This window comes from Thunnus albacares, chromosome 24 (assembly GCF_914725855.1).
Source record: "Thunnus albacares chromosome 24, fThuAlb1.1, whole genome shotgun sequence".
NCBI lineage: Eukaryota > Metazoa > Chordata > Actinopteri > Scombriformes > Scombridae > Thunnus > Thunnus albacares.
The window spans coordinates 8,207,604-8,233,203 of NC_058129.1; the positions used below are offsets into that span (position 1 = coordinate 8,207,604).

Consider the following 25,600-nt stretch of genomic DNA (forward strand, 5'->3'; position numbering starts at 1 on the left):
TCACGTATAGCTTATGTAATGTGCGTATTTGCTGCTTGTCTCTTTACATCATTGTAAATAAAATACCTTACAGTTTTAGACTGGAGATTATGATTGATGATCATAATGATGATATGCATTTTACACCCATTTCTGAGATTTTCACACTAACATCTGAAAATTAAATCTGGCTTAAAATAACTGGACAAATACAGACACGTAGACATTCTCTTCTTATCACATGTTGACACACATAAGACAAATCAGTCAGCGAGATGAGAGCTACATCAAGCTGCAAGGATAATACTAAATATCTCCTCAATAACCGTGCCTTATCTATTTTACTGATTAAACCTGCTTGATGCTACTTAAAACATCTGATAAAGTACAATTATAGTTGTTATCTAACTGCTTAAAGTTAAGACAAACTACAACAAATGCTACTAGTGACTGAACAATTTGGCTTTCCTGCAGCAAAGCATTTTGTGTAAGATTTGTATGCTGAAGATTGCATCTGTTTGGGGAGAAACTATCATTAGACCTCTTAAGCTATTCTAAAAAAACAATGGAAATTTAAGATTTAAGTGTTGTCCGAGCAATTTAAATAACCAACCCAGAAAAAGCCAGAGGACTGATTACTTCAGTGGTTTAGAGTGAGTCGCACATCCCAATATCCTTGGCTCTAATGAGCACCCCAGGGCTGAAATAAAGAGCACTGTGACTCCAATAGTGCTTCTCAACAACTTAACTCCTATTCAAACACAATTATTACAGACAGAAATGGATTTAATTGCTTCAGTGCTTTGCCAAACTAGAGCTGAAATCTCAAAAACAGGCCTGTGGTTACTGCATTATGTTCATCATATATTTACTATGTCAACTACAAACTGAGCACATAATGAGCAGGGCCTGCACCACCTACGCCTGTTCAATAGCCCGTGTCATCTTTCACTGCAGTTAATCCAGTCAGAAGTCGAAATGACACCTGACCTGTCTGATCTTCCTCTGCTGAAATAAGGCTAGTATAACCACAGGGGAGCTGAAAGAACATTTACATGCATAAGCTGTAAAAATCAGACGCAGCCCATGTGTCTCTTTATTGCAATGCTGCACTGACATATGCAGTTCTTGCAGTTGCCATGCAACTACAAGACCTGATATATCGAGGGTCCAACTTGCCAAAAGTTCAAATATTTCTGACTTCCTGCGCTTTGGCTCGGAGTTCTGTGCTGCCAGTGAAGCAAAAGCACATCTTTCTGTCGGATATAATGAGAAGAAGGAGGATGCGCTGAAACAAAACGATCACGGAAGACTAATAGCTTATGTTGGTGCTTTCATGTGCATTCACAGTGCCTTAACACAATCTAAAAAATAAATACTATGATATATCAGACACTAGTTATATAAGGAAAATAACATCAAAGCAAAAATGTATATATTAAGTCTATAACTTCATACAAAAAAACTTTCTCCAAAATGAACTTACTAACCGTCTTTCAGTAGAAATCACTCTGAACATGCCTCTCTTTACAACGAGATGATGACTGTACAGTGATGGCAACCCAATGCTCTCAATCCCACCCAGTCTGGCTGCTCCTCTCAGACACAAGCCGATCAGGGACAATAATAGACGACTCCTCTGAACAACAATAGAAGTCGGAGGGAGGGACAGGCTGGATAATAGGGTTTATGTACAAGTTTGAAAGGAGTTGAGGTCAAAGGTCAGTGAGAGTCACACGAGTATACGACGGCACCAAGATCATTCAATAATGTGAGACAATCACCATGACAACTGTTACACCCTTATGGCAGGAGGTAATGGACAAACTAATTACAACAAACTTACTAGGATTTGTTAATGTTATTGACTCTCAGTTATAGTATTTTTCAATTAGTGTCCCCTGATCAGACACTGTGGAGGAAGTCTTCATCAAGGTCAGGTTTTTACAACACTTTAACCTACAAAACTTTCATGTTGGTTGGACATTTCTGAACTAACAGATATGTCTCACATTCAGTCAGAGTCAGAGAAGTCTTCCCGAATTTCATATAGAGGATAAGAACATGGCAAAACGCAATAAGCCTGGAAGAGTCCTTCATCAACATAGTACTGTCAAACCATTTAACCCACTAAATGCCCAAATTACATCCTACCATCTATCAATTTGGTGTGGAGATCAATCTGGCTATCCCCTAACATGACAAAATGACCTGTCTTCTGTTATAAAACATATTTGGGTGAAGGAGGATTAGGAGCAGGAATGTCTTCTACCTAGAAAAGATAACATGCTGTATGGTTTTGGTGATGGCTTCCTGTGGCTATTAATGATTTCCATTTCACGTTTTTATTAATCTGAGTCCTCAGGTTTCAGCCGTCTGCCATGTTGTCCACTACCTACAGTGGTGCTGAACATGACGTTAAAAACAAAGTGGGAGATGGCAGAGTGATGTAGTCAATGTCTCCTGGCATTATTTATATCTTTAGCCTCAGGGCCATCCCATTCCCAACTCCACTTGTCTCCATTGATCTGCCTCAACCTTCCTTCCCCTCCCACCTCGGGCTGAGGAAAAATGATCCCCTCCTTCTTCCTGCAACACATCCCAAGACACCCGAACTCAACACACTTGATCCATCAACTGCAGATTCACAAAAGAACTGACAGAATAAGAGGGATTTTCTGGTCTTTTCAGTGACATATATGTGGCATCTTGCTCCTTAACTAAAGCTTAAGATATTGTCCAGACAACTCCCATCTCATGTATTACTCCTCTACTGTCCTGTCTGGGAGGTGTGACTACACCTGCATAACACACTCTAGCTCAGAAAGTGTTGCAAATAACTTTATCTGGCAGTGTTTGCTTTTGGATAACAAATTAGCGGAGATTACTAAATCCTCTACCAATTTGGTACTCCATGCTGGTTATGCAGGTGTTACATTATACACTAATAATTTCCAAAAAGAGTAGCTGGCATCAAACTCTGTTTACCTGACAGCTAAGGTGATAAAACAAACTACTGAAAAAAGAAAATATTTTTGGACCAGTACTAGAGTCAAGAAAAACAAATTAAAATAGGGAAACACACTTTTTTTAATCTATCATTCACAATGTCTGGTTATCTTTCCAGTTTCCTGAATTTACAACCCTAGTTGTTCTGTCACATAAAATCATATAAATCTTTAGATGAATTGCATCGTTACTGCACCAACTCACACCAGTGCCTCCTTGTATCCGTTACTGGGACTCCAAGGTAGTGGTCCTGGACCAACCATCAATTAGTAACCAAGGCAACAGGAAGTCTCAGGATAAAGAACAGTGCCTGAGGGTCTAGAGAGAGTGTGCCTCTTTCCCCTAGCACAAACTTAATGGACCCTCAGACCTCCAGTGAGTGAAGCTTCTAGGGGGGGAGGGGATTGACTGGTGGTGGCCCAGGACTGCAATGGGCCTGTCAGCCTTCAAGCCTCACTTCCAGGAGTGGAGGAGCCGCCACACAGAAGAAACATGCATACTGTGGCAATTTTCATGGCACCTTGAAGCCTTGCGTCTGATGTTTTGAATGTGCAGTTGCCAATCTCCTGGTTTATATGAAAACCACTTCAGTTTTTTCTATGCTTCCTCTGACACTTTGACACCCACTGAGTGTTTGACCATCTAGCCAGTCTGCCTGTAACTGTATATAGGTATGGTTAATGTCAAACAGGGGGTTTAGGAAAAGGGAAAAAACCTGTCTACAGGCCATTTTAGGTGTGCAGCCAGATGATTCTTTCACATGTCCCATGTTTTTAACCCTAGCTGATAGTCTGCCACCTCAGAAAAGAATGCATTTCTTCACCAACTGTAAAAAAAATGGCATTAGTGGAGACTTGCAGCAGAAAACCTGCCGTTTTTCAACTATGCAGTGCACTGAAACAAAGTGGATGGACAACAAGACCTACAGTACTCCACATTTTCAACGTTTAATCAAAAAAGTTTGAACTCAGGCTTGTAAATTCACATTCGTGCAGGGATGTCGAGGGGTCACAAACTGTCTCCTACTCTGACTACACCAGGAAATTATGTTATTAATCCCCATGTAAAGTAAAAAGACCACTGCACTTAGTGACCTCACCTCACCCACCCTGCAAACTTTCCCCTTGAAAAACCTGCGGGCCTACACATGAAAACAGCACCCCTGCCAATTAGCGACCGCCCTTGCAGCTGTGCAGCGTGTGAGCAAACGGAGGGGATAATGTATCAACAACCACAACAGTCAAAAACAAGCAAATAGTGGAGGAGGTGGACAGGTTTAACGACAGTACTTACTTTCCAATCACCTCGCACAGCTCGTAGACATCCTCAAACAGCACGTCGTCGTCCGCCATGGTCTACAGGTAAACGAGGATGCTCTACACAAGATATCCCACCCACACGGGTTTTGGAGGAATCAATGATAACGTATTTTCTTGCTCAACAGGGACTGTGCAAGGCTGCAGCCTGTCGGTAATTAAAAGCAGGAACACCAGTGGTCACTCAAAGAGTCCAAGTTAGCCGGCTAGCCACACTAGCTGGCGTCCGAGGCTGTCACTCCGCGGCCCCACCTTCCCCTGAGCTGCTCTCCTGGTCGGCTGGCTAGCCAGCGAGCTAGCTAGATAGTAACCACAGACCAGACCCCAGGGCGTGGAGATTTCCTCGCTCGTTTGCAGAAAAACACCCCTCCTTGCATGCCTCAGGTCTGTCTGTTACCGCTGGATATTGCCAAGTAGTAGTGGGCTCCCTCAGCAGCATCCGCGGACACTTCACCGCACCGACCAAGATGCTCCCTTCACCGCAAGCTCTCGAAAATGGTTGGCTAGCCTGGTTATTATGAGCTAGCTGTCGATGGAATAACCGGTTGGCTCGTACCGTTATTGCGCTGTGCACACCCAGTGTATCACAGATGGCTTATCCCACCGAAAAACGTAATGTGACCGGGCTGCAGTATGCTTCAGCTTCCCGAGCCCAAACGGAAGACCTTCACGTTCATGTCGACGACCGTTATGTTGCATACATCGTCTGCGCTTGTGAATTTTGAAATTATATCCCAACACAGCCGACTCTTCGTCCACCGTTGCCTCCAGTTCAGATGCTGGCTGGCTGGCTTTGACTGGCTGTTCCTCCGACTTCCAGAAACCCCAGGCTCCTCCCTCTGTCATCCAAGAAACTGGTCCAGTCGGAGCCGAAATGGCCCGTGTAAGTGGGCTCCGAAAATCGTACCTCAGCGCAGCTCGAGCCAAGATGGCGTAGATTGGGGGTCCGATTTAGGCGCAGTTTCCTAATCTCCTCCAACGGTTGCATCCAGTCTATCCCGCGCAAGCGCCGACCGCCCAAACTCCATCACCTTACGTCAGCCTTTCCCGTTCTTATCTCCATCCTTTTAACATGCAGTTTATACCTCTCTAAATTTTCTCGTTTCCCATATATTGACTGTCAGCCATATGAATAAACCTTTTCATTCACATACACTATAAAGATGGACGATTGCATTTCCTTTTCATTGATTCCCAAATTCCCATGGGTCCTTAGGGAGGTTCCTCAGCAAAATTAGTGACAGCTTGGTGTCTATTATTTAATTTGTTTGACGCTATTTGACAGTGACTCAGGTGTGTGTATTATGATGTTTAACCCACTGGAATTTGTATGATTCTGAGGCATTTTCTCGTATCAAATGGGTAACGTTTTGGCAAAGGGCCCTGAAGGAGCGTGTTAGAGACACTTAATGTGTAATAATGTTAGGATTAAGTCCATTTACTGTCATGTAATCTTTCTGCAGGTGCAGGAGTTCCTCTGGAGCAGGTGCAGGGACGCAGGTGCATTTTCCTCAGGTGTTGGAAGACCAGCCCTGAGATGTGTTGGTGATGCCCCCTAGAGGTGTTGAAGGGAATCAAATACCTCCCACTGCTCCATTTTGAGCATCATCTCCTGAAGGCCAATACATTTCACCACAACACGAGGAAAGACTGCAATAAATGAATGTGAAGTTCTGACAGAGACTTTAAGTTGAAACAACACAGAAAATCTCAACAGGATAGCATCACTTTCCAGCAATTATCCAACTTGATCCATTTTATTTTACGTATAATGAACTAAAATCTGTTAAATCTATGAGTAGTACTCCACCAAATTCAGCAGCCTTCCTACCACACAATAAATATTCAATATTATTTCATTAAGTCGATTATGACCAAAAATATTTTCTTTTTCATTTGGGAAATTCAACTTTTCCACTACATACACACATACACTAGAAAAATGATAGAAGCTATCAATTTAATTTAATAATATAAAAAAAAGACTCTAACAAAAAAGAAACTCACATAAACAGAAGTTTGAGATGGACAACAAAGAAACACCACATGACAAAAGTTCTCCCAAGCAAAAAGGTGAACTAAACCATGCAGACTGTAGTAAACAGACATTTGGTGCCACTAGGGCGCGCTGTTCTCTCATGGCACCCTCTGCAGTTTCCATGGTGCTGCATCCCTTCTGCTCACACATCATCTGCAAGCTTCCCCCATTGGTTAAAGCCCACCAGCAGCTACGGGTAATCTGATTGGCTGTTGATGTGGTCATCATACTGTGTACATGGGAGTGTATGTGCTATTGAAAACCCCGGCATTCAATGCACAGCTATTTTTTGTAAAACATACACATGCAAAAACATGAACACAGGGTGCTCACACAAATATAGGGTGAGGGCAAATGGGAGGAACAAAACAGGAGAGTATATGGCAAGAAGGACAGAAAGGAAAGAAGAAAAAGTGGGGAAGCACTATACATGGGGAAAGAAAAAAAGAGAAGAGCACAGTTTCCATGGCAACAGGGAGGGGAACGGTTTTGGTGGTTGCATGTGAAACTGGGGGCCCCTTAGTCGTGCACACACACACACAATATTGTTTTTGTCACTTAGAGGGACACTGACTTACATTAATTCCTAGGAGACTTACCCTAAGCTTAACCAGATCACCACATGCCTAACCCAAACCCTTACCATAACCTAAACTTAACCATAGCTTTGACCAAAGCCCAAGTTTGACCCCCCCCCCCCCCCCCCCCCCCCCCCAGACATGCTTTGAGATGTATATAAAATAGTCTTCTTTGAATAATAATTTGTCTGATATGGTTTCTCCACAAAGAAGTATGATTATCTTGTTAAATTCCTTAAAATGACATCTATTCCCCCAGAATCTACAAATATGCAAATCTACATGTATTAAATTTTTTTGTTTAAGTTGAAAATTGGACCAGGATGGGCTTCCAAACTAGTTGTGATGTCACAAAACCTGCTCATAGGCCCACCCCTTAAAATTTGATTTTCAGTGGGCGCAGAGACACTTTCCACTTTCAGCAGATGAATGTGAAAACAGCCTTCTAGTGTCAAACTCTGCACACATATCATTCTGCACAGTGAATCTCAAACATTCAACTGTAGGAACAAAAAGAAAAACACATTTTTGAGCGGTGGGGGACTTTAATATTTACCTTGAGGAGTTTTTTTCCCAAATGAAAAGTTCCCCTCACAAGTCTAAGTAATACAACTACACACAAATAGTCTGCATAGTTCATGAATGTAAATGTATACATTGTCGAACTTTTCTGCCTGTAGTTAATTTCTTCTTTCATTTCCTTCTGAAGCTATAGCTGGAATCAGCCCTAAAAGTCAAATTTTAGTTGACTTCCTTTTTTGCCATAGAACATTTGCTCTGTTTAGTTTTTATTTTATTGTTTGAAGCCTATTCCTACCGTTCTCTTTTTTCACTTTGTAATCGTAATTTTTTATATTGCTAAAAAATGAATGATTCTTATGTTTTATATTCTCTTTACTGTAAAAAATAAAATAAAATAAAAAATACTTGTTTAAAAAAAACCCACTTCCTGTTTGGTTTAATGTGATTGGTCGATTCTAACCGCGTAGACTTCTGGGAAAGCGCGATATTCAAATTTGTTTCCGGTTTAATTCCGCTTCGGTCGACAAGCCAGACATGGAGCGACATCAAATTAGGTATAACTTTCTGTTTCATTGCAAAAAAAAACAACATTTTCTGCTGCAATATTTTTGTTGCTGTGTTTTGCGACAACTGAAACATCCTAATGATGTTACTGGTATATTAGAACCGATACATGCCTTTTTCGCCTGTATGAGGACACCATCACCCCAAACATTCAATTATCGAGTAACGTTAGCTTAGTTTAACACTGCTTTGCTTTGCATGAAATGTAGACACCTGGACAGACCTTTGACGAGTCCTTTGCTTCCACTTTTAAATCCGGCACATATCCCATACCCAAAGGAGCACTGCATTTGGTCGAAGTTCCACTTTGTTTATATGTTTCGCGTATTTATGCAGTAGTTTTCCTCCAAAATCAGTGAATGTGTTCCCAAAGTGTTATATGTTCACTTTTACTGACAAAGTGGTGCATTACCTAAAGTTTCGTGTTACATTTCTCGTTATTTTGTTTACATATGTGATAAGTACACGTGCAGTATCTGGACAGTGATTCCTCGAGCTATGCTATTGCTAACAGATCATATCATAACAAAGCAGGGCTGTGGTCCCTCTGTGTGGTGATGATGCTGCTGCTGTTGCTCTGAAGGAAACATTCATTCATGTGGAACCAACGGATCTTATGCAATACTCAGCCCAAACTCTTATTTTATGAACATTAAATATTCTTCTGTAAAAGTTTGTTTTTTCATAATGTAAGAAAACTTGATCATAGCAATAGCACATATACTCTATATTGAACCACAGCTTGACTACAGGTTCTACAGAGAGTAATGCAGTGACTACCTGTATTACTAACTTGCACAATAAACATCAAAGGAGACTAATGTGATGATCTGTGTATGCTTTCCAGTGTGGTGAGGACTCCCCTCAACAGTGTTGTAGTTCAGAGGAGGAGCAAAAGTAAGAGTTACCGGCAGTCGTACCGCAGCTGCTTAGGTGCTGCTTCGCGTCTTGGCTTCACCCCAGCTTTGACAGCACAGAGGCTCAACACCAGCAGAAGAGCTCCAAAGTCACACGATATCACAGTGAGTCACCCCAGGTCATTGTTTTACATGTTTATCAGTTATTATTTCATGAAACATGCATAATCAATGGCTAGATTTTCATTTCTGAGAAGTGAAACACAGAATGGTCATCTCAATCCTCTCCTCTTCTTTCCTTGTCAAAGGAGAAGGTGAACCCCGAGCAGCTGGCCTTACTGATGAAAACAGATTGGCAGCTGTCCTATGTTACTCCTCTCTACCAGTTCAGACACACCCAGCTGAAGAGCTACTCCAGGCAGCTCTCAGCGTTTATTGCTGCACAGAAGCAGCAAGGTTTGGCTGTGGAGGTGGACGGATTCCAGAGCAGCTTCAGAGTCTCCTTCTCCGTGGTGCAGGGGATGGTCGAGACAGATGATGATGCTGAGACTGTCTTTATACAGGTAAGCACAGGATTCTGTAGAGGCATAAAGAAGCTTTTCAGGCTGATAGTGTTGTTTTTTTCCTTTGGGTTCAGTGATATTACCTGAAAGAAAGTGATTTTTTTTCTGTTTTCAATTCAAAGCTAGTCTCAGCTCTTTGGATATATGGTACATAGTGGGATTTGTACATATCACATTCACTTGAGAAAGAAATACACACACTGTATGTACTGTGATGCATGGATTCAAGATTAGACAGCCAACTGAATCAGCCTGAAATATTTGAATTCTGAGGGATGGAATGTGCTTTTGGTAAAACACTACTGTGTACTCCAGCTGAAAAGTACTGCAAAAGCCCTGGATTTGACAGGATGAATTAAAAAAAAATGTTTGTTAGCTCTCCATTCAGTCATAAATAAGTGAAAATATTGTCTCCAAAGAGAGGCTGTTTAAAATACATCATAGACATACTGAGCTGATGTGGCCTTTAAAATATGTAGAATGTTACAGGCTTAGACACCACTATGGGAGATTTTTATCATCAATTATTTATATATTTCAGGAACAAAAGTAGACTAACCATGTAGTAGCATCATTTAAAAAAGTAAAGGAGTATGCATTAAATCTTACACTTAACATTTTAAAAAAACATGGACTTGATATTCGTACAACAGATGTGCCTCAAGCCAGTCAACCACAAGAGACCATTCACTCAGTGACATGTCTTGTGTTTTCTGTGTGAGATTAACTAGCATGTGTTTTCTTCCCACCACAGATCCATTCAAAGCCTTTGTTTGCCAGGCAGGATGAGCCACAGAAGTCAGTATGGAGAGGCTGGCTGACTTGTATCAACGGCAACCCTGACTACATCCGCTCGCTTCTAAAAGACTTCATCTGTCTGCCACTCTTCGGCAGCAGTGGCCCGGAGGGTTTCACTACTTTGGTCAAATCCTGGTTCCAGCAGACCTTTGACTGCTGCTTTGGCCCGCTGGAAATCAGCGACACGAGCTTGCAATGGCTGGTGGCATTATGGACTAACTGCCACATGGAATCCAGCATCAAGCACCTCAAAATGATTTGGACTCTTCCAGTTGTGCCACCAATGCAGGTCACCTACACTGTTAACGCCCAAGACGCCTGGGAGCTGTGGAGCAGTGTGAGAAAGGATCGCCAGGAGGATAACGAGGGCGGGGAGGAGATGAAAGATGAGAGTATGGTTGATATCGAGGAAGTGAGGAGGTTCACGCAGCGGCTGAAGAGCCACTTCTACAGACACTTCAGGCTGGATCTGTCAGCAGGAAGCTTGAACCAGGTGTCCACAGCACTGGGCTCAGCCAAGTGCAACGGTAGAATCAAGGTACCATCACACAGAAACAATTTTTCATGAGACAATTATCTTTTCAACACACACACACACATAAGGAATTTAAGTGTTGTACTAATATTTGTTTCCTTTCGTTTCAGATCTCAAACAGCAAATACATGATCACCACCCTGACACTACTGACAGAGTGTGCCCTCCTCAAAATGCCCATCTGAGTGTGAATAAAAAAAGAATTTACACGACCATGAAATATAGTATTGCAATAGCAGCATTCATTTGAACAGTTACTGCCTGGAAAGACTGTATGCCCAGCTTTATATTGCAGATTCCTGAACATTCCTGAACTTTTGTCTGTGTTTTTTTTTCTTTTTCATGACCTTATTCCCTCAATTTGGAGGAATTTGTCTGCATGTGTTTGTTTTCGCTTTGTCATATTTGTCCTCGTGACACACTTTTACATCAGTTAAATCTATGACTATTATGATTGAGTTTCAAGGAAAAATCCTAATGTTCCTCTTTACTTAGTCTGCTGTGCCGCCAAATGTGCATAGGTTTTATCCTCCTTCTTGTAAACCTCATTTTGTATATATTCATGTATAGCTGTTTATATATTTTTTTCATTTATAGTTATAATAAAAGCAAAAAAGCATCCAGTGTGGTGATGAAGTTTTCACTGGTGCATCATAAAACGACACTAGTGGGGAAATCCAATCTAAAAAACACTTGAACACATGAAATATGAACCCCTTCAAGCAGCTGTGGGCCATGTTTGTTGTATTTGTCTATTTTCCTGATTGTCAGCTCATTTAGGAGACAAAATGTTTGCCTCCTATGGTATAACTTCTGTCTGTATGAATTTGCATGCATCAAATTTGCTTGTTAGAAAATTCTATTTAGATGGAACCACCTGCCTCAAATCCAAATGCAGCTTGATACGATAAAATTCTGCCTCCCCTTTAAAAGTCTAAAATTCATCCTGACAACTTCAGACAAAACACATTATCGTTTTTTTAAATCTTATTTTATTCTTACTCAAAACAAAATTAGGCAACTTTATAAAGAGAGATCCAACAAAATTCATACAGCTCACATGAGGTTATCAAAATAACATTAAATAGAAACAATGAGGGAATACGAGCATACAAAACACCACTTGGAGATGTAACATGCTCCTCAAAAAACATCCATCTGAAACGTAGTGCACTGGCAGAATAAGGCAAAAATAATAAAAATAAGCAACTTGTGAACTGAACATCTATGTGTAGATTTCCTATCTAGATGATGTGATGACGCAAGACTCTGCAGCACTGCTGTTGTGTTATTGCTACACTCACACTACTAAATGCACAATGACAAAAGCGAGGGCGTAGGAGTCACAATCGCTGCTCCATTATACTCTTTAATGACAGGTCTGGTGTCTCTTTTGGTGTCTAGCTTGTGATGGTGGTAATTAGGGTGCAGCAGATGCTCATCCTGTCATTAGATGGTATTGTGGAGCTGATGATTATGGGAATAAAAGGAACACATCTGTATTTAATATACTTTGAAGTCAGTGTAAAGTAGAGAATATTCCCAGATTTAACATTTAATTGTGATTTATGCTCATGATATGTGTTGTATATCAATAAGAACTCCTGCTCGGGAGTGGAAAATCATTTTTGTTCATCCCCCAGCCGGTGTGACGAACTTTAAAAACTGAATTGTGTTTGCTTACATGCTCAAACGGCATGTAAACCCGACAAACTTCACAGCTACATAAAAATACCTCTTAGCACTAGACTGGGGGATGGTGTTAACTTCACACTCTGCTGCCATCCATGTTTTTTTTTAAATATAATATTTACTCTTTTGTGTGTGTGTGTGTGTGTGTGTGTATTTACAGCTCTTTACATTGGAGGCTACACATCATAGCAATCTGAGATCAGTATCTACCAGGCGAATACATGAGGGGATGGACGCTCTAGACTTTGAAACAGCAAAAAGGAATCTGTGCTAGTTTGTGGCAGCTTGACATATTCAGCAGTCTGGTTTAAGATCTGTGACGGGTCCCATAGAAGAGTCTTCACAGTACAATCTGAGCACCCCAATTCTCTATTGATCCCCTACACACACACACACACTCTCACACTTCAAAAGTGTGCATTCAGTCCTCCCCACAGGAGATAATTAGCTACGACAGGTGTAATAAACAACAGGGGGAATATAACAACAGTTAATACAACTGTCACAACAGATCATGCTCAACATAAAACCCCCCCCGCCCCTTGTTCAGTTCATTAAAAGATTGATCAATGCAAATATGGAGGTAAACAATGGCGAGGAAAGTGACTTATGTAGTGATGTGATTCACAGTTAAGTGGAGGCTGCAGCGTGTGCAGCAGCTTTAAGAGGCCAAACCCAGAAAGAAGCCCCCGACGAACCCGCTGGACAAGACGATGTTCCTCTTTATAAAGTCTGTGGCCTGTGTAGGAGGGAAGAGCAAAGATGGAGAATGAGTCCATGAGTGCTTAAAACCAACATTAAGTAGTAACCAATGAACAAGTGTTAACTGTTTGAATGTGATATGAATGTAAAACCATCACAAAGTGATTTATTAATGAAATATTTACATAGTGTATACAGAGAAAGGGTACACCATGAAACATCCATACTGTTCTCATAATGTATTTATCTACAATCTCTCTTGAGCTTGCTGTGTCACAGCTCATTAGGTGTAGTATGGACAACGGTACACTAGAGGGCATTGCTGGTTTGCAGATGAGAAAATAAGCTAGGACATTGAAGAGAAAGCATGCATTTAGTTCTAATTATCACATGTCAGGAAGTCTGTTTTCCTGGTATACAGACAGAATGCTATTCAGAAATGTTTGATTCAATTAAAAGATGTGCAAAAGCATGAAGGAAAGAGCAAGCTTTGTCACAGGTACCTTTACCTCCTCAATGAATGTGTTTATTTCAGGGACTGCTTTGTTTGCTTTCTTTTTTAGGTGTTTTTTTGCTTTGTTCACATCCTTCTCCACCTTCTTCCAGTCCACCTGCACGTAGCCACTGTGATTGGCGATCTGTATGGGGGGAAAAAAGGGGTTGGTGTTACTTAGGATTGCTTCAAACACACATGAGCCTGTCCGTTATGTTCTTCATTTGCTTTTGTCTCAGCTTGCCACTTTAAGCACAATATTCTGCTCAAAACTGCCCTGTGAAATAGCATGTTATGCTGGCATAATATGTTTATCCTAATTAGTAATCTTTTGTTGCACTCTACTGGGCTACTGACTCCTTTTCTGGTTTTATCAACTGATTCTTTTCTATACTACATTGTATCACCGTCACCGTTTATGATGTGTTCTAGTGTGATATAATTTTGTGTTTTGTTGAAATCCTGTAGACTCGTCAGCAAAACAAATTTGCTTCACAAAAGAGGGAGAAAAATAAAAATCAATTTTCATCAAAGCCATTCTAAAATCTAACTTTTAAGGACGATGGTCTTCTTTGAGTAATGACTGGTGATGAGGATGGATGGCAGAATGAGGTCTGGTCAAAATACATGATGTAAGTATTTAGGGTACATTTAGTCTCAAATGATGTCCTGACCTCGATGGAAACAACTCATACAGAGAATGAACCAACATAAATTCTCATCTAAGGCTGACAAGTGGACTTTGGGTTTCTGGGAGTATAAAAAAGTAGTGTCCTTGTTCAACATCTGAAACCTTAAAGAGGCTACATAAACACAGTTATTTGGTTCTCTTGCCTGTAAAAGGAGGAACCCTCCACCAACAGCAGTAGCAGCTATCTTCCCGACTCTCTGGAAGAGGTAACCAGCACACCTGCATGTGTTGAGAGGGTGAGACGAGTGTTCCTTAAACAACACAAGCCATAGCATGTGGACTTGCAACAAGCAGTGTAGACAAATGCTAAATGACTACTTAATTACACATCATATGCGCTCAGTCATGTTTTTGATTTTGCATTGGCAGCCTTGCAAGCAGTGTGTTCTATAGGGATGGATATCAAGAACCACTACTACATTGGTACTGGTTCCTGACTGTTCAGTACTGACATATTGATAAGTTCCTAGACAAACGGTGCTGCTACTGGTATTTATGTGATGTTAATTCATTCTAACATAGTTGGCATTTTCAAATTCTTAACTGTCCCCTAATGATGACAAAGCTGCCACCGTCAGTTGATTGCATTTGACATTGCGTAATTGCGTGTTTACGTCCTGTGCTCTCCAGTCATGGCTGACAGGGCAAAACTTTCAAAAGTGAAGGCTGACTTTATTAAATTTAATGAAAATGCAGCTAAATGCAACATATGTGAAAAGGTAGTTGCGTTTAAAGGGGGTAAAACCAGCTCCCAGCTCTGATGCTGATGGGCTCTGCCAAACTGAAAATGTGACCCATCCCTTGTTTCTCAAGCATTGCTGAATTAAATCACTTGGGGAAGTTTGTCAAAAGAGCAAAGACAATGTTGGACAGTGTTTCAATATGTTATATCTGTGACCCATAAGTCCCCCAGGCTTACCATCCTGTCACCCCTCCCATCATGAGCTGGGTGGCGACTGAATACTTCTCAGCGATCGGGCCAGAGTTGTTCCCAAACACCCTACTCCACCACTGATGTCTCCGGGCATATTCTGTCAGGTCCACAACCTCATAAACCTCATCTTCACTCTCTGGGTCTTCCTGGCCTCCTATGAAGGATAAAGTCAACAAAATACCATAGATTTAGTACCATCAGCCTAACAGAATAGAGAAGAATAAATGGTATATATACACACTAAAGTGCATGGGATTATGCATGTCTTCTTCCCAAACACTGATCATGGTGCACAAGCACCTACATATGGGGCGTTTTCCACATGACTCAGTTATTTCGCCCTATATTTGGCTGTTCAAGCCCCAACACGTAATAGCGACCCTTCAAATCTGTTACACTAACTGTAAGGGACGTTCAGCTACCACAGGCTTTGAAAGCTGCTTGTTAATGTCATGTATATTACTTGAGGAGCTCATGTTCGTTAGCTGGCTAGCGTCAAATGGCTACCAATCAAACACCATTCAAATAAGGATTTCCCTTTCGGACTTTGACGGGCATCGAGTGCAAGACCATAATTTGTCGCAGATTAATAATTGTTGGTAGAAAAATGTACTAATTCCAGTTTTAATTGGGGCAATAATGCCGTTATTTTCTAACAAATATAATCACTAACCTTCAATCTGATCCGCCGTCGCCATTTTGGAGAAACTAGTTATGTCACCAGGATGTTGACAATACGAAAACACGCCTACATGATGATGCTGTGCCACGTCAGTTAAAATGCTTTGATATCGTTTGATTAGGCTCAGCAATTTAGCAACTTTATCACTAAAATATTGCAACTTTTTCTCCGTATGAGGAAGATATCAGCGAGTTATAGTGTGACTTTGGAAAGCGCAAACATAAGGCTGCTTGGTGTGAAACCCCCTGAACAAATGATGCCTTGCAGTAATCGTTTAACCAGTCCAGTGTCAATACTTATCACTGGGTATACATTTTACAGTGTGGACACTTGCATTTGACAAATCTTGCACGTTCTGACAGTAGATACTTATGCATTTTTGCTTCCAGAGTAACCGTGGTGTAAAACATGAGTGGTTTGCAGAGAAAATGTGAATATATAAGATAAAAAGAATGATATAGCAGGGAGGTCACATGGGGGGATGCGGGCGCGCCTATTGGCTAAAGAGGGAGGAGAGGGCGTGGCTAGAGCGGCGCGTGGGTTCGCTTGGGTGACACAATTATAACAACTTTATCTTCGCGTTTTATTGTGATATACTCACATCTTGGATATTGTACTCAGTTAGTTGCATTCAAGTAACGGCACAATATCACTTTGTGATGAAAAAATGTGACGTTTGAGGAGCTACCCGGAGAGCGCTTCTGTCCCCCCCGAAAGGATTTACTATATCGAATCGCATCTTTTCAGCCTGGGAAAAAAGTTTTTGATCGTTTTGTTTTCTTCGTTTTCCCCTCTTTGATTCGGCGGAGCAAACCGTTTGTCCCCGCGTCGCGATTTTCCATGCAATCGTGCGGTGTGTCTGTCGCCGTTGCTGCCTGCGCTGCTGCTAGGAGTCTCAGCTCGGCTTCTGCTGCTGGTGGTGGTGATGAGGAAAAGAAAATGGCGGCGGGAAAAGCGAGTGAAACAGAGGAGGACTTTCCGACACTGACAGCCCAGGAGAGGGACAGTTTGGTCGGGATTGACAGGTCGGAATAGCAACCCTGCGCACTCACATAAACGCACAGTTTGAAATTAAATTGTTTTCTTTCCTTGCGTGTCGAAAATGTCTTCTGAGCCGCTCTGCAAGTGATACTGAGCCGCCTATGTTGTCTTCTTGCTTGCAGCTCACTGTTTGGATTTCAGAAGCTTCATGAAGATGGCGCCAGAACGAAGGCCCTGTTGATGAAGGTAGCAAATCTAAACTGGATGTATTTTACAACCAAGCAGCACCCTGCTCCCTGGGACTTACTCCAGACCCTCAACTATCATGTACAGCAGTGAATTTGTGAATTTGAAGTGGCCCACTCGCAAAGGCCAGCTAGCCGCAGCCCCTCTTTTAGCCAGCCAGCTAGCCTGCTAGTTAGCTACTCTCATCCGATGAACAGCGACCCTGCACCTGCGGCTACGCGGCGTCGCTAGCCAGGATAGCCGACTAACTGTTAGCTATGGCTCCCTGGATGTAACTAGCTTGTTAACGTTAATTTGTTTGGCAACCGCCCTTCCCTGTTAGCTGGGTAGCTATTCCACACAGCGTATCCTTGTGTACCTGCTTTTGCACCACCAACAATACAACGTCGTCACGGTTTTTGACTGCTGGAAACATTGCACTTTAATGAGGAAAGTTTTATGTCGTCATGAGATTGTTTAATTGCACATTAGACTCTCAAATCTAACCACAAACACATACGTACCCCTGTCTGGCTACAGCGTTAACTGCTACAACAATGTTGGAAGTAACGTTAACGTTGTAGCCGTTCAGCTTGCCCGACCCACGTTATTTGGTAACGTTAGCTTGTATAAGTAGCATTTGCATTGGTCTAGAGCACTGTTGTTTTTCTGACATTGCATTGCTCCACTGACTGTTCTGGTCGTGTTTTCGTTTGGAAGTCACTGTGAACGAGTTGACAAACGTTACAAGTAACGTTAATGGCTGGCTGCCTGTCCAAGATGGCGGGACATGGCGGAGTGACACCGATATCTATAAAAACCGATTTGATATGAATGTGTTGCTCCGAATCGTTTGTGTGTTGCCAAGATGTGTATTTGGTTACCCCCTGGGTCTTGGCTGTTTGTACAGATATGTTTCACTTGCCGACTTAAGTGGTGTCAGGGTCCTTTGTTTACAGTTTTCATTACCCCTGTTTGTCTCTGCATGTGCTCTCGGACTAGTAAGCTACATGTTAAACATGCACAGTCTACCTGTGCCTAACACACTGCTGAGCTAACAAAAGCAAAGACCCCTTTTTTCTTGTGCGTTTATCTGAAAATGTGGATGGTGTAGTAAAGATGGTGCTTTTTGACAGCTCATGGTTTGAGGGGCCATCCACGAATCTGCTCGCTAGGTGGTGTGGGATACCTAGGAAGTGTAACTATTCATCTAGCTGCACAGAAGCAGCAGACAGCACTGATACACCATCATTGTTAGAGAATATGCGATGCAATAAGTGCGTTAGCCTCAAGTAAAACTGTACACTTCCTGATTTCAAATTCAGCAAGTTTATCAACATCTTAGTTTCATTTGTCTTTTGTGGAATTTTAAAGTGAATGTTAATGCAGTGGTTTAATCTGTAATTTGCTGCACCTCTTTGTATGCTGTGGTTGGGGGTACTTGCATGAAAAGTTCTCACCTGCTTTCTTGAAACTGCCTGTTTGATCAGTGTCCATGTGGAATTGTTTTGCTGTTAGTGGTGTATATTATGGGGCATGTATGTTAAAAACTCTCGTCACGCAGACATGTTCACACTTAAGAGGGATTTATACTTGAATAAGGGGTTATACTGTGCATATGTCATAGCTGACGGGCACCTCCACAGAAATGTAACTCAACATTAGGGTTATAGTAGACACAGAGATAACGTGGGGACAACAAGAACTAAGACTGGTCAGCTTGAGTTGCTTGTGTTTTCTCCTACAAGTTTGTGATGGCGATTGAGACTATTGAGAGTGAGAATAACATGGAGGAAGTTGAAGAAAAACTCTCAGTAGTTGCCATAAGCCAGATCTTGCTCCATAGTTGGCATGTGTTGACAGGGTTTCCTGTTACAGTCCTACTCTTGTGGATTTGTTTTGCGGTCTGACGGTGACACCATTCAGATATGTTCGCTAACATGGCCTTTGATTTTCATACCAGATTCAGTAACAGCTAATAAAAGCCGTATTGGATTCTGGAACCAGGCAGAGCGTGTGCCCAACTGGCTGTCTTTTGCCGCTTAGTCAAACCCAGCATGTGCGCACTGGACTTGACAGGATACAGTTATGTCAAGGATACGAAAACTCTCATCATTACACCAGGCATCAGCAAAATGTGACCAATCTACACTGAATATTGTTTTGTGGTCAGTGACTAAAATGAAAACAGATGAGAAATAATGTCTTGCTTCAGATTAACTTCCACATAGATGAAAACTTGTAATCAGTCCACATAATGTGAAAGAAAAGAGAGGGCTGGTATTGAATTAGCTAATACCCAGAGTTTGGGTATTGAGAGAGGAATATGTTGGATCCATTGACTCTAAGCTATAGAAAGATGGACGTCATGATAGTTCCCCAAAAGTGAGGCCAAAATATCTTGATCGTCCCCTGGTGGCTGGCTGCAGTATAGTTCATAAATCCCGCCCCCTCCATCTTAGCGGATGGGACATGAGCCAAACTAAAAAAAAAGTTCACATTTTTCATACATTTTTTCCCAAAGATGGTTTCTGTCATTTTTCTGTTAAGTTTGTTTTTAACTAGTTATTTAATGATATAAAGAGGGGGTGTGACGTCATGATTGACAGCTGTTCTTAAACCTCCAGCAGGTGGCAGGACCGCCGAGGGGGCGTGTCATACTGCTGCCCGACTTTACAGCGCAGACTCTGGCTTTAGATAAGGTCACACAAGCAAGATGGCAGCTCCCGAAAAAGAGATATTTTGCATGGATGTATAAAGAGAACTGGATACAGCATCAGAGGCGGGGCCCCGTTCATTCCTATGAAAGTTGAGCACGAAGCCAAAAAAGTTCAACTTCTTCTGCATCTGTTCCCATAGAGCAAGCGCACTAGTGACTTACATCAGCCGAGCTGGCGATAAAACAATTCAATCACGCGGCTCTTCTAGACTTTCGAAATGTAATCGGAACAAACAGATCAAATTATGATAGTGAAATGACTCATTTTGTGGTGGTTGTGACACTCCAAAAAAATGTATCTGCTGATTCACAGACGTCTCTCTCACAATGTAAGTCTGTGGGAGAAAGTCTTTTTGGGCCAGTGTGTATCATGCGATGTTGCAATTACACCATTTGGCCGCTATGTCAAATTTGCTTCAAAGCCCGGCGCTCTTCCTGTATCAAGTTCTCTCTATACAACCATGATATTTTGGCTTCACTTTCGCATCGCAGTAGGAAATGGAGATATGTCGTCCGTATTTATATACAGTCAATGGTTGGATCCATAGTGAGCAGCTGAAACTAGAGAAAATTGTATGCTGATACCAGACCATCAGATAATATAGAGCACAGTAAAACACATAATGGAAATTGTTGGTGATATTTCTTGGCTTCATTAAATTCTTCCTGCTTGTATAAATATTCCATACTTGGATTAGACATATTGCATTTGTGACACATTGAATCTTAATAGTTTTCTTGTTCTCTCACTGGAGAATGGCTCATGAAAAAAAGAAGGAAATGATTCAGAATGTGGCCTCACAAGCAATTCGTCTCAACTACATTTGACTCCAGTGTCAGAGATTCAGTTCTTAAATCTTCTTAGAATTATTAAAAACGGTCAAAAGCATTAACTCTCATATTGCTACATTCTTTTACAGTGTTCAAGGTTTGATATGTTTTATATATTTACAGTTTCTGCTCATAGCCTATTAGTTTTGAGTGACTAACCTGTCTGGTACTTTGTACTGGCTGTGTTGCTGAACTGTTGCTCTACATGCAGATAACTGTGGGTTCAACATTTCTGACAGAACTAGGTCACTGTATCACCAATAACTAGGTGGCAATGACGAAACATGACAATAACTACGTGAAAGATAACCTTTTAACTTAGGTGTGCTCAGCATGGTTTTGTTTTGTTTTGTTTTCTAAGTGCCCCTTCTGCAGTCTCTGCATTGGTGATTATTTTGACACCACTGTGCCAGTAACTCCGTTAAAATGAAAAAACCCCAGTGAACTTGATCACTCCTCCGATTTCATCCCCTTCAAAATCCTAGACAACAGAAATGTCATTACATTTTTCACTCAGCTGCCCAGTTTATTATCTGTGTCTAAAATCTTTTTATGCCAAATTTATTTTTTTGGATAAATGAATGCAGCTCTGCAGAAATCTTGTGCTAGTTTATGTTGTGAATCATTGAGAGGAAACGCTCATCTGATACTACCCACTCATACGAAAGTCCAAACAACAAGCTTTGACTTACTCACATATCACCCTTTTTTATGTTACACAGTGAGAAGGGTCCTGGGTTTGATCCTCATGCGAGTGACTGAATAACTGGTGTCTTCAGTCCCTCAGTTGCATGTTGTCCCTGTTTTTGCATGGGTTTCAACTAGGTCACAGAGATCGAGGCAAAAGACATGCATGTTAGGTATTCAGACTACTCCTGCCTTGCCCTTAACTAAAGCACTGGCTGGGGGCTGCACTGTAGCTAACCAATGCTGCTGAAAAGTTTAGATGGGTCATTTTCAGAGGACAAACTTCCCCACAGGGATTAATAAAGTATAACTTAAATAATACTAGTTGCATAGAGCCACTTACCATACAGTGTAAGTCATTAGCATGCATTCAGGACAGAGAAGATCATAGCCACAAGATGAGTTTGGTGCAATGCTTATAAGTTCAATAGCAAGGCAGTTCTCAGAAAGTGTTGCCTGTTCACTTGGAAGATTACAGCATGTAACTAAAACCGTTAGTTTCACTTTGTGTCACTTGCGGTTCTGTGGTAAACAGTATTGCCTCACCACAAGGGTGACTAACCTGGCACAAGTGACGCATGGGCATGCCTTGCCCCTGAAAACTAACAGGAGCAACAGCATAGTTGTATCACTTCACAGTTCCAGCCTTTTCTTGTACTGTTATGTGATGTGTGATAATCTGTTTCAGAACTCATTGTATTTGTTTTAGGTGGTCTAAAATGTTAATTAGGGTTATAGTAGTGTCTTCCAAGTAGTTGATCTGATGGTAAAGAACATTTCACTTAACTCATAGACTTTAACAGTGTTTCCTGTGTTGAGCATTTTTGTATTGCATTGCAGATCAGTAGTAACATGTTTTAGCAAAGGAGCTGTTGTTCGACAAGTGGAGCTCACATCTTGGGACAGTGTAGCCTGGGTGGCCAATATGGTTAAAATCTTATATCACGGATAAAAATCACCAGACATGATTGTTGGTTTTTGGCTAATCCAGTGAATTAAACACATGGCAGTTAATGGTATATCATCAAAATGATGAAAAAAAACTTTATTATTATTGATCAGAGTGCAATTGGCAGGTCTGTTGATTGGCAACATTATCTACAATGACCTCATACATGCAGAGATATTAAATGGATAATGTGGATATCACAGCATAAACGGTATTGCAGAATCTTTGGCTGTTGACAAATTCATATCATCAGTACATAATAATCACCCCACCCCACTTGAATGATACTCCCTAGCCCTAGCTATCCTCTTACTTGTTTGGTCTAGTTCTAAACTCATATTGGGAAGTGTAATTGCTAATAAGTGTTTTTTATAATCTATTTTAGTTTGTGTCTGAAAGGAAGTGCACATTTTTAAGTAAATCTAGATATTCTTTTAGACCTTCCTTGACACCTCGACACAGTGTTGGCTAGGCATTCCTTTCAAGCTAGTTTAGAAATTGGTGGTGGAGTTAGCCAAGAGAAAAACTGATACAACAGTACAGCGCTATTCAGAGTTTTCTCACAGTATACGAATGCGTGGTTGATAAAATAATGCTAAAGTACCATGAGATGATGTGGAAATTATTGCAATGTGTTGAAGGAGTCAAGGACAGTGGCTTTTCTTCCACTGGGTTAAATATTATTTAACTATCAATCGTAACAGCAGCCTTTAAGACAAAGAGGAGGCACGATTTAAGCTTATTTACATGGTACCCAAGTCCCAGGTAATACTATATGTGTCTCCAGAATTAGTAAGCATGATATTGCTTCCAATATCAGTATCCTCCAATCCCAATATCATATTGCATATTTTCCTCACTCACATTAGATGACTGTGGAATTAATTTCTGAACACCTGGCAAAAAAAATAATGGGGAAATTACACACTGCACAGGTTGAAAAGTGTGATGACAGTGAATACTTGCAGTCAAGGGTAAGTAAGACAAATGGCACAGACAGTCTTCACTAAAGTGCTGTGTCAGCAGAGCCAGTCATTCAGACTGAAATAACTCGTGTGGTATTTTTAAATATATCTGATGTTGCTGTATCAGATTAAGGCAAACTTTGGGGTTTTCTTTGAGATTTGGTCTGTTTATTTAGGGCTCCTCACTTGGTCAATCAATTGTTTGGTCTACATAGCATCAACCATTCCAGTTAATCAGACGCCAAGGTGATGTCTTGATGATACTCAAAGTAGTTGGTGATTAATTTTCTGTTGATATATCTCATTGGATTGAATCATATTTGGGGGTTATGGATTGAGCACAGTGTTAATTTGACAGTTCCGTCATTGTAGCTGTCATGCACCTCTTCAAAAATGTACTGTAAGTAGGATTGAGATGGTATAGATTATTTCTTACGGCGGTGAAAAAGCAACGTATCCCCACGGTTTGGCGGTTTACTGAATCCCGACCCCCCTACAGAAAAATATTTACAAAGACTGTTGCCTTTGTAAATATAAACACACAGGCTCAGCCTGGGGTCTTGACAATGAAGCAATCCTGTCTGACGATGCAGTCTCCAACGTATAACGTAGCCTCCTAAATCTCCACTGTATTACTGTATATCACACGGTATATGCGTGAGCACATTAGACCACTGCATATGACTGTTGTGGTTGGAAAAAAAGAAATGTAATGATGATGGTAATGAGCTCAACCCCGCGGTAGGCATCACCACGAGGTCGCGGTAATGCAGTTGTCGACACAGCCCTAACAGTAACTATACATCAAGGCTGCGGCTGTTACGGTGATGGAACGAAGGAACTACAAATATTGTTATTGGTCAGCTTGGGCTGCTTGTGTTTTCTCTTACAAGCTTCTGATGCCAGTGGAGATATTTGATAGTGAAGAAAACATTAGGAAAGATGAAGACAGGCTCAGTAATGTGCTGCTTTTCATTGACATGTTTAGCTAAACCCATGCTACAAACCTGCTCACCACAGTTGCTGGTATCAGCGAGTGAGAACTGATTCTCACCTATAAATCAAAACCTACGCAGTACAGCAGGTATCTGTGTCATGTATAAATCTAGCTTTAGGGACAGTTCTTTCTCAGTCTCCCACATACTTATGTAGTATATGAACTGGAATTAACTGTGTGTATAAGCTGCCAATGAGATTGTGTAGATGTGTATATGCATTTAATTTAAAATGACATTGTAAACCTGTTGGTTATAACCCTATATCCTCAGTGATAATTAAGAGGACTGCTGTCTGACCGTTGTATTTGTGTTGAAGAGTGAACATTTGTTCTGAGAGGAATTTATAAACTCATGTCAAGTGAACTTGATTTTAATATAGACAATGTGAAGAACACTTTTTCCTTTAAGGTCTCCAGACACAGCTACATTACAAATCCATATCCGCTGTGTAAACATACTTAAGTAACATAGCAGCTCATCTGTCCTCAGCCACTCCATCACTCAGTGATTGGGTTGCTTAGCCTTTGTGAGTGTGTGTGTCCCTTTTTCTGTCATGGTATTTGTTGCTACACCTGCTGCATGATGTCTTGGCCAAATATTTTCAGTATCTTGATAACTATGTAAACAGCTTCTTGGCAATGACAGCACTACTCATCAAGGACAAACGAGAGGTCTTTTCTGTGTGGTTTGAAGGTGAAAGGTGATAAATGGGGCTTAAATTTCAAATAATGATAACTATGAACGGCAGAAAGAGCACTCAGCTTCGGGGACCAGCTGAGTTATCTTTGATGTGATCTCATTGTGGCATTGGAGTGCCATTGTAGGTTACTCTTGGGTTTGTTTGCCTTGGTGCAGAAAGGTACGTGGACTTTTGAAATCTGCGACATAAGTGTTTGGCAGTTTTGTTAAAAATGTAAAAATATATAACTTATCTTTAGTGTGTCATTGGTGATAAACGGTGACCTGCATGCGTTGATGCTCAGTGGATGCACTAGGATTGTCAGAAAATGTGGTTAAATGCGTGTGGGTGCAGGTGTGTGTATCATGCACACTGGCTTCAAGAATGTTGCTTTGGAAAAACTCCAAACTTTTGGAAAAACTCAAAGTTCAGGGTATGGCCCTTAAACTCCGTAGATCTTGTAGTGTTTCCAGCTCTCAGGCACCAGCTACTTTTGTATCTCTTTTTATCAAGGCAAGAAGATCTATAATAAAAGTTTAAAAAAAAAAAACCCTTGAGCACAAGTCTTATCTACAGCAAACTTCATTCCAGTCTAGGGCTGATATTTATCTAC

The 25,600-nt window shown here is 41.2% G+C and overlaps 4 protein-coding genes and 1 long non-coding RNA gene across 11 annotated transcripts in view; 3 read left to right on the plus strand and 2 right to left on the minus strand.

Annotated features, from left to right (window-relative positions):
• The window catches only part of LOC122976317 (peripheral plasma membrane protein CASK-like), a 46,700-nt gene extending 41,579 nt beyond the window's left edge, over nt 1–5,121 (minus strand). For 2 of the 4 annotated variants that reach the window (XM_044344724.1, XM_044344722.1), the window contains exon 1: nt 4,282–5,121. In XM_044344724.1, coding sequence (XP_044200659.1) covers nt 4,282–4,340 — 59 coding nt within the window. In that variant the 5' untranslated portion in view covers nt 4,341–5,121. The remainder of the gene's footprint in view (nt 1–4,281) is intronic. The other 2 variants (XM_044344723.1, XM_044344721.1) reach the window with 1 other exon arrangement.
• On the plus strand, nt 5,105–5,981 carry LOC122976320. Its single transcript, XR_006400908.1, has 2 exons — nt 5,105–5,187; nt 5,768–5,981. It is a non-coding gene; the product is annotated as an uncharacterized LOC122976320 (long non-coding RNA).
• A 1,921-nt stretch (nt 5,982–7,902) lies between these two features.
• cenpl (centromere protein L) lies at nt 7,903–10,979 on the plus strand. The gene is made up of 5 exons (XM_044345156.1): nt 7,903–7,996; nt 8,854–9,028; nt 9,172–9,426; nt 10,181–10,762; nt 10,870–10,979. Exons 1-5 carry the CDS (start codon nt 7,977–7,979, stop codon nt 10,942–10,944), a joined length of 1,107 nt encoding a protein of 368 aa, XP_044201091.1. The 5' UTR covers nt 7,903–7,976; the 3' UTR covers nt 10,945–10,979.
• Nucleotides 10,980–12,549: 1,570 nt separating this feature from the next.
• LOC122976594 (FUN14 domain-containing protein 1) lies at nt 12,550–16,810 on the minus strand. Of its 3 annotated transcripts, none has more exons than XM_044345160.1 (5): nt 16,768–16,810; nt 15,257–15,425; nt 14,481–14,556; nt 13,663–13,791; nt 12,550–13,190 (listed from the first exon to the last, which is right to left on the minus strand). In XM_044345160.1, the coding sequence occupies exons 1-5, from the start codon at nt 16,793–16,795 to the stop codon at nt 13,113–13,115; spliced, it is 480 nt and encodes a 159-aa protein (XP_044201095.1). In that variant the 5' UTR covers nt 16,796–16,810; the 3' UTR covers nt 12,550–13,112. The 3 variants fall into 3 exon arrangements, with proteins under 3 accessions (XP_044201095.1, XP_044201092.1, XP_044201094.1); XM_044345157.1 differs by having other exon boundaries at nt 13,657–13,791; XM_044345159.1 differs by lacking the exon at nt 16,768–16,810 and adding an exon at nt 15,945–16,037 and having other exon boundaries at nt 13,657–13,791.
• LOC122976592 (lysine-specific demethylase 6A-like) overlaps nt 16,641–25,600 on the plus strand; it is a 35,921-nt gene continuing 26,961 nt past the window's right edge. For both annotated transcript variants that reach the window (XM_044345154.1, XM_044345155.1), the window contains exons 1-2: nt 16,641–16,978; nt 17,117–17,180. In XM_044345154.1, coding sequence (XP_044201089.1) covers nt 16,794–16,978; nt 17,117–17,180 — 249 coding nt within the window. In that variant the 5' untranslated portion in view covers nt 16,641–16,793. The remainder of the gene's footprint in view (nt 16,979–17,116; nt 17,181–25,600) is intronic.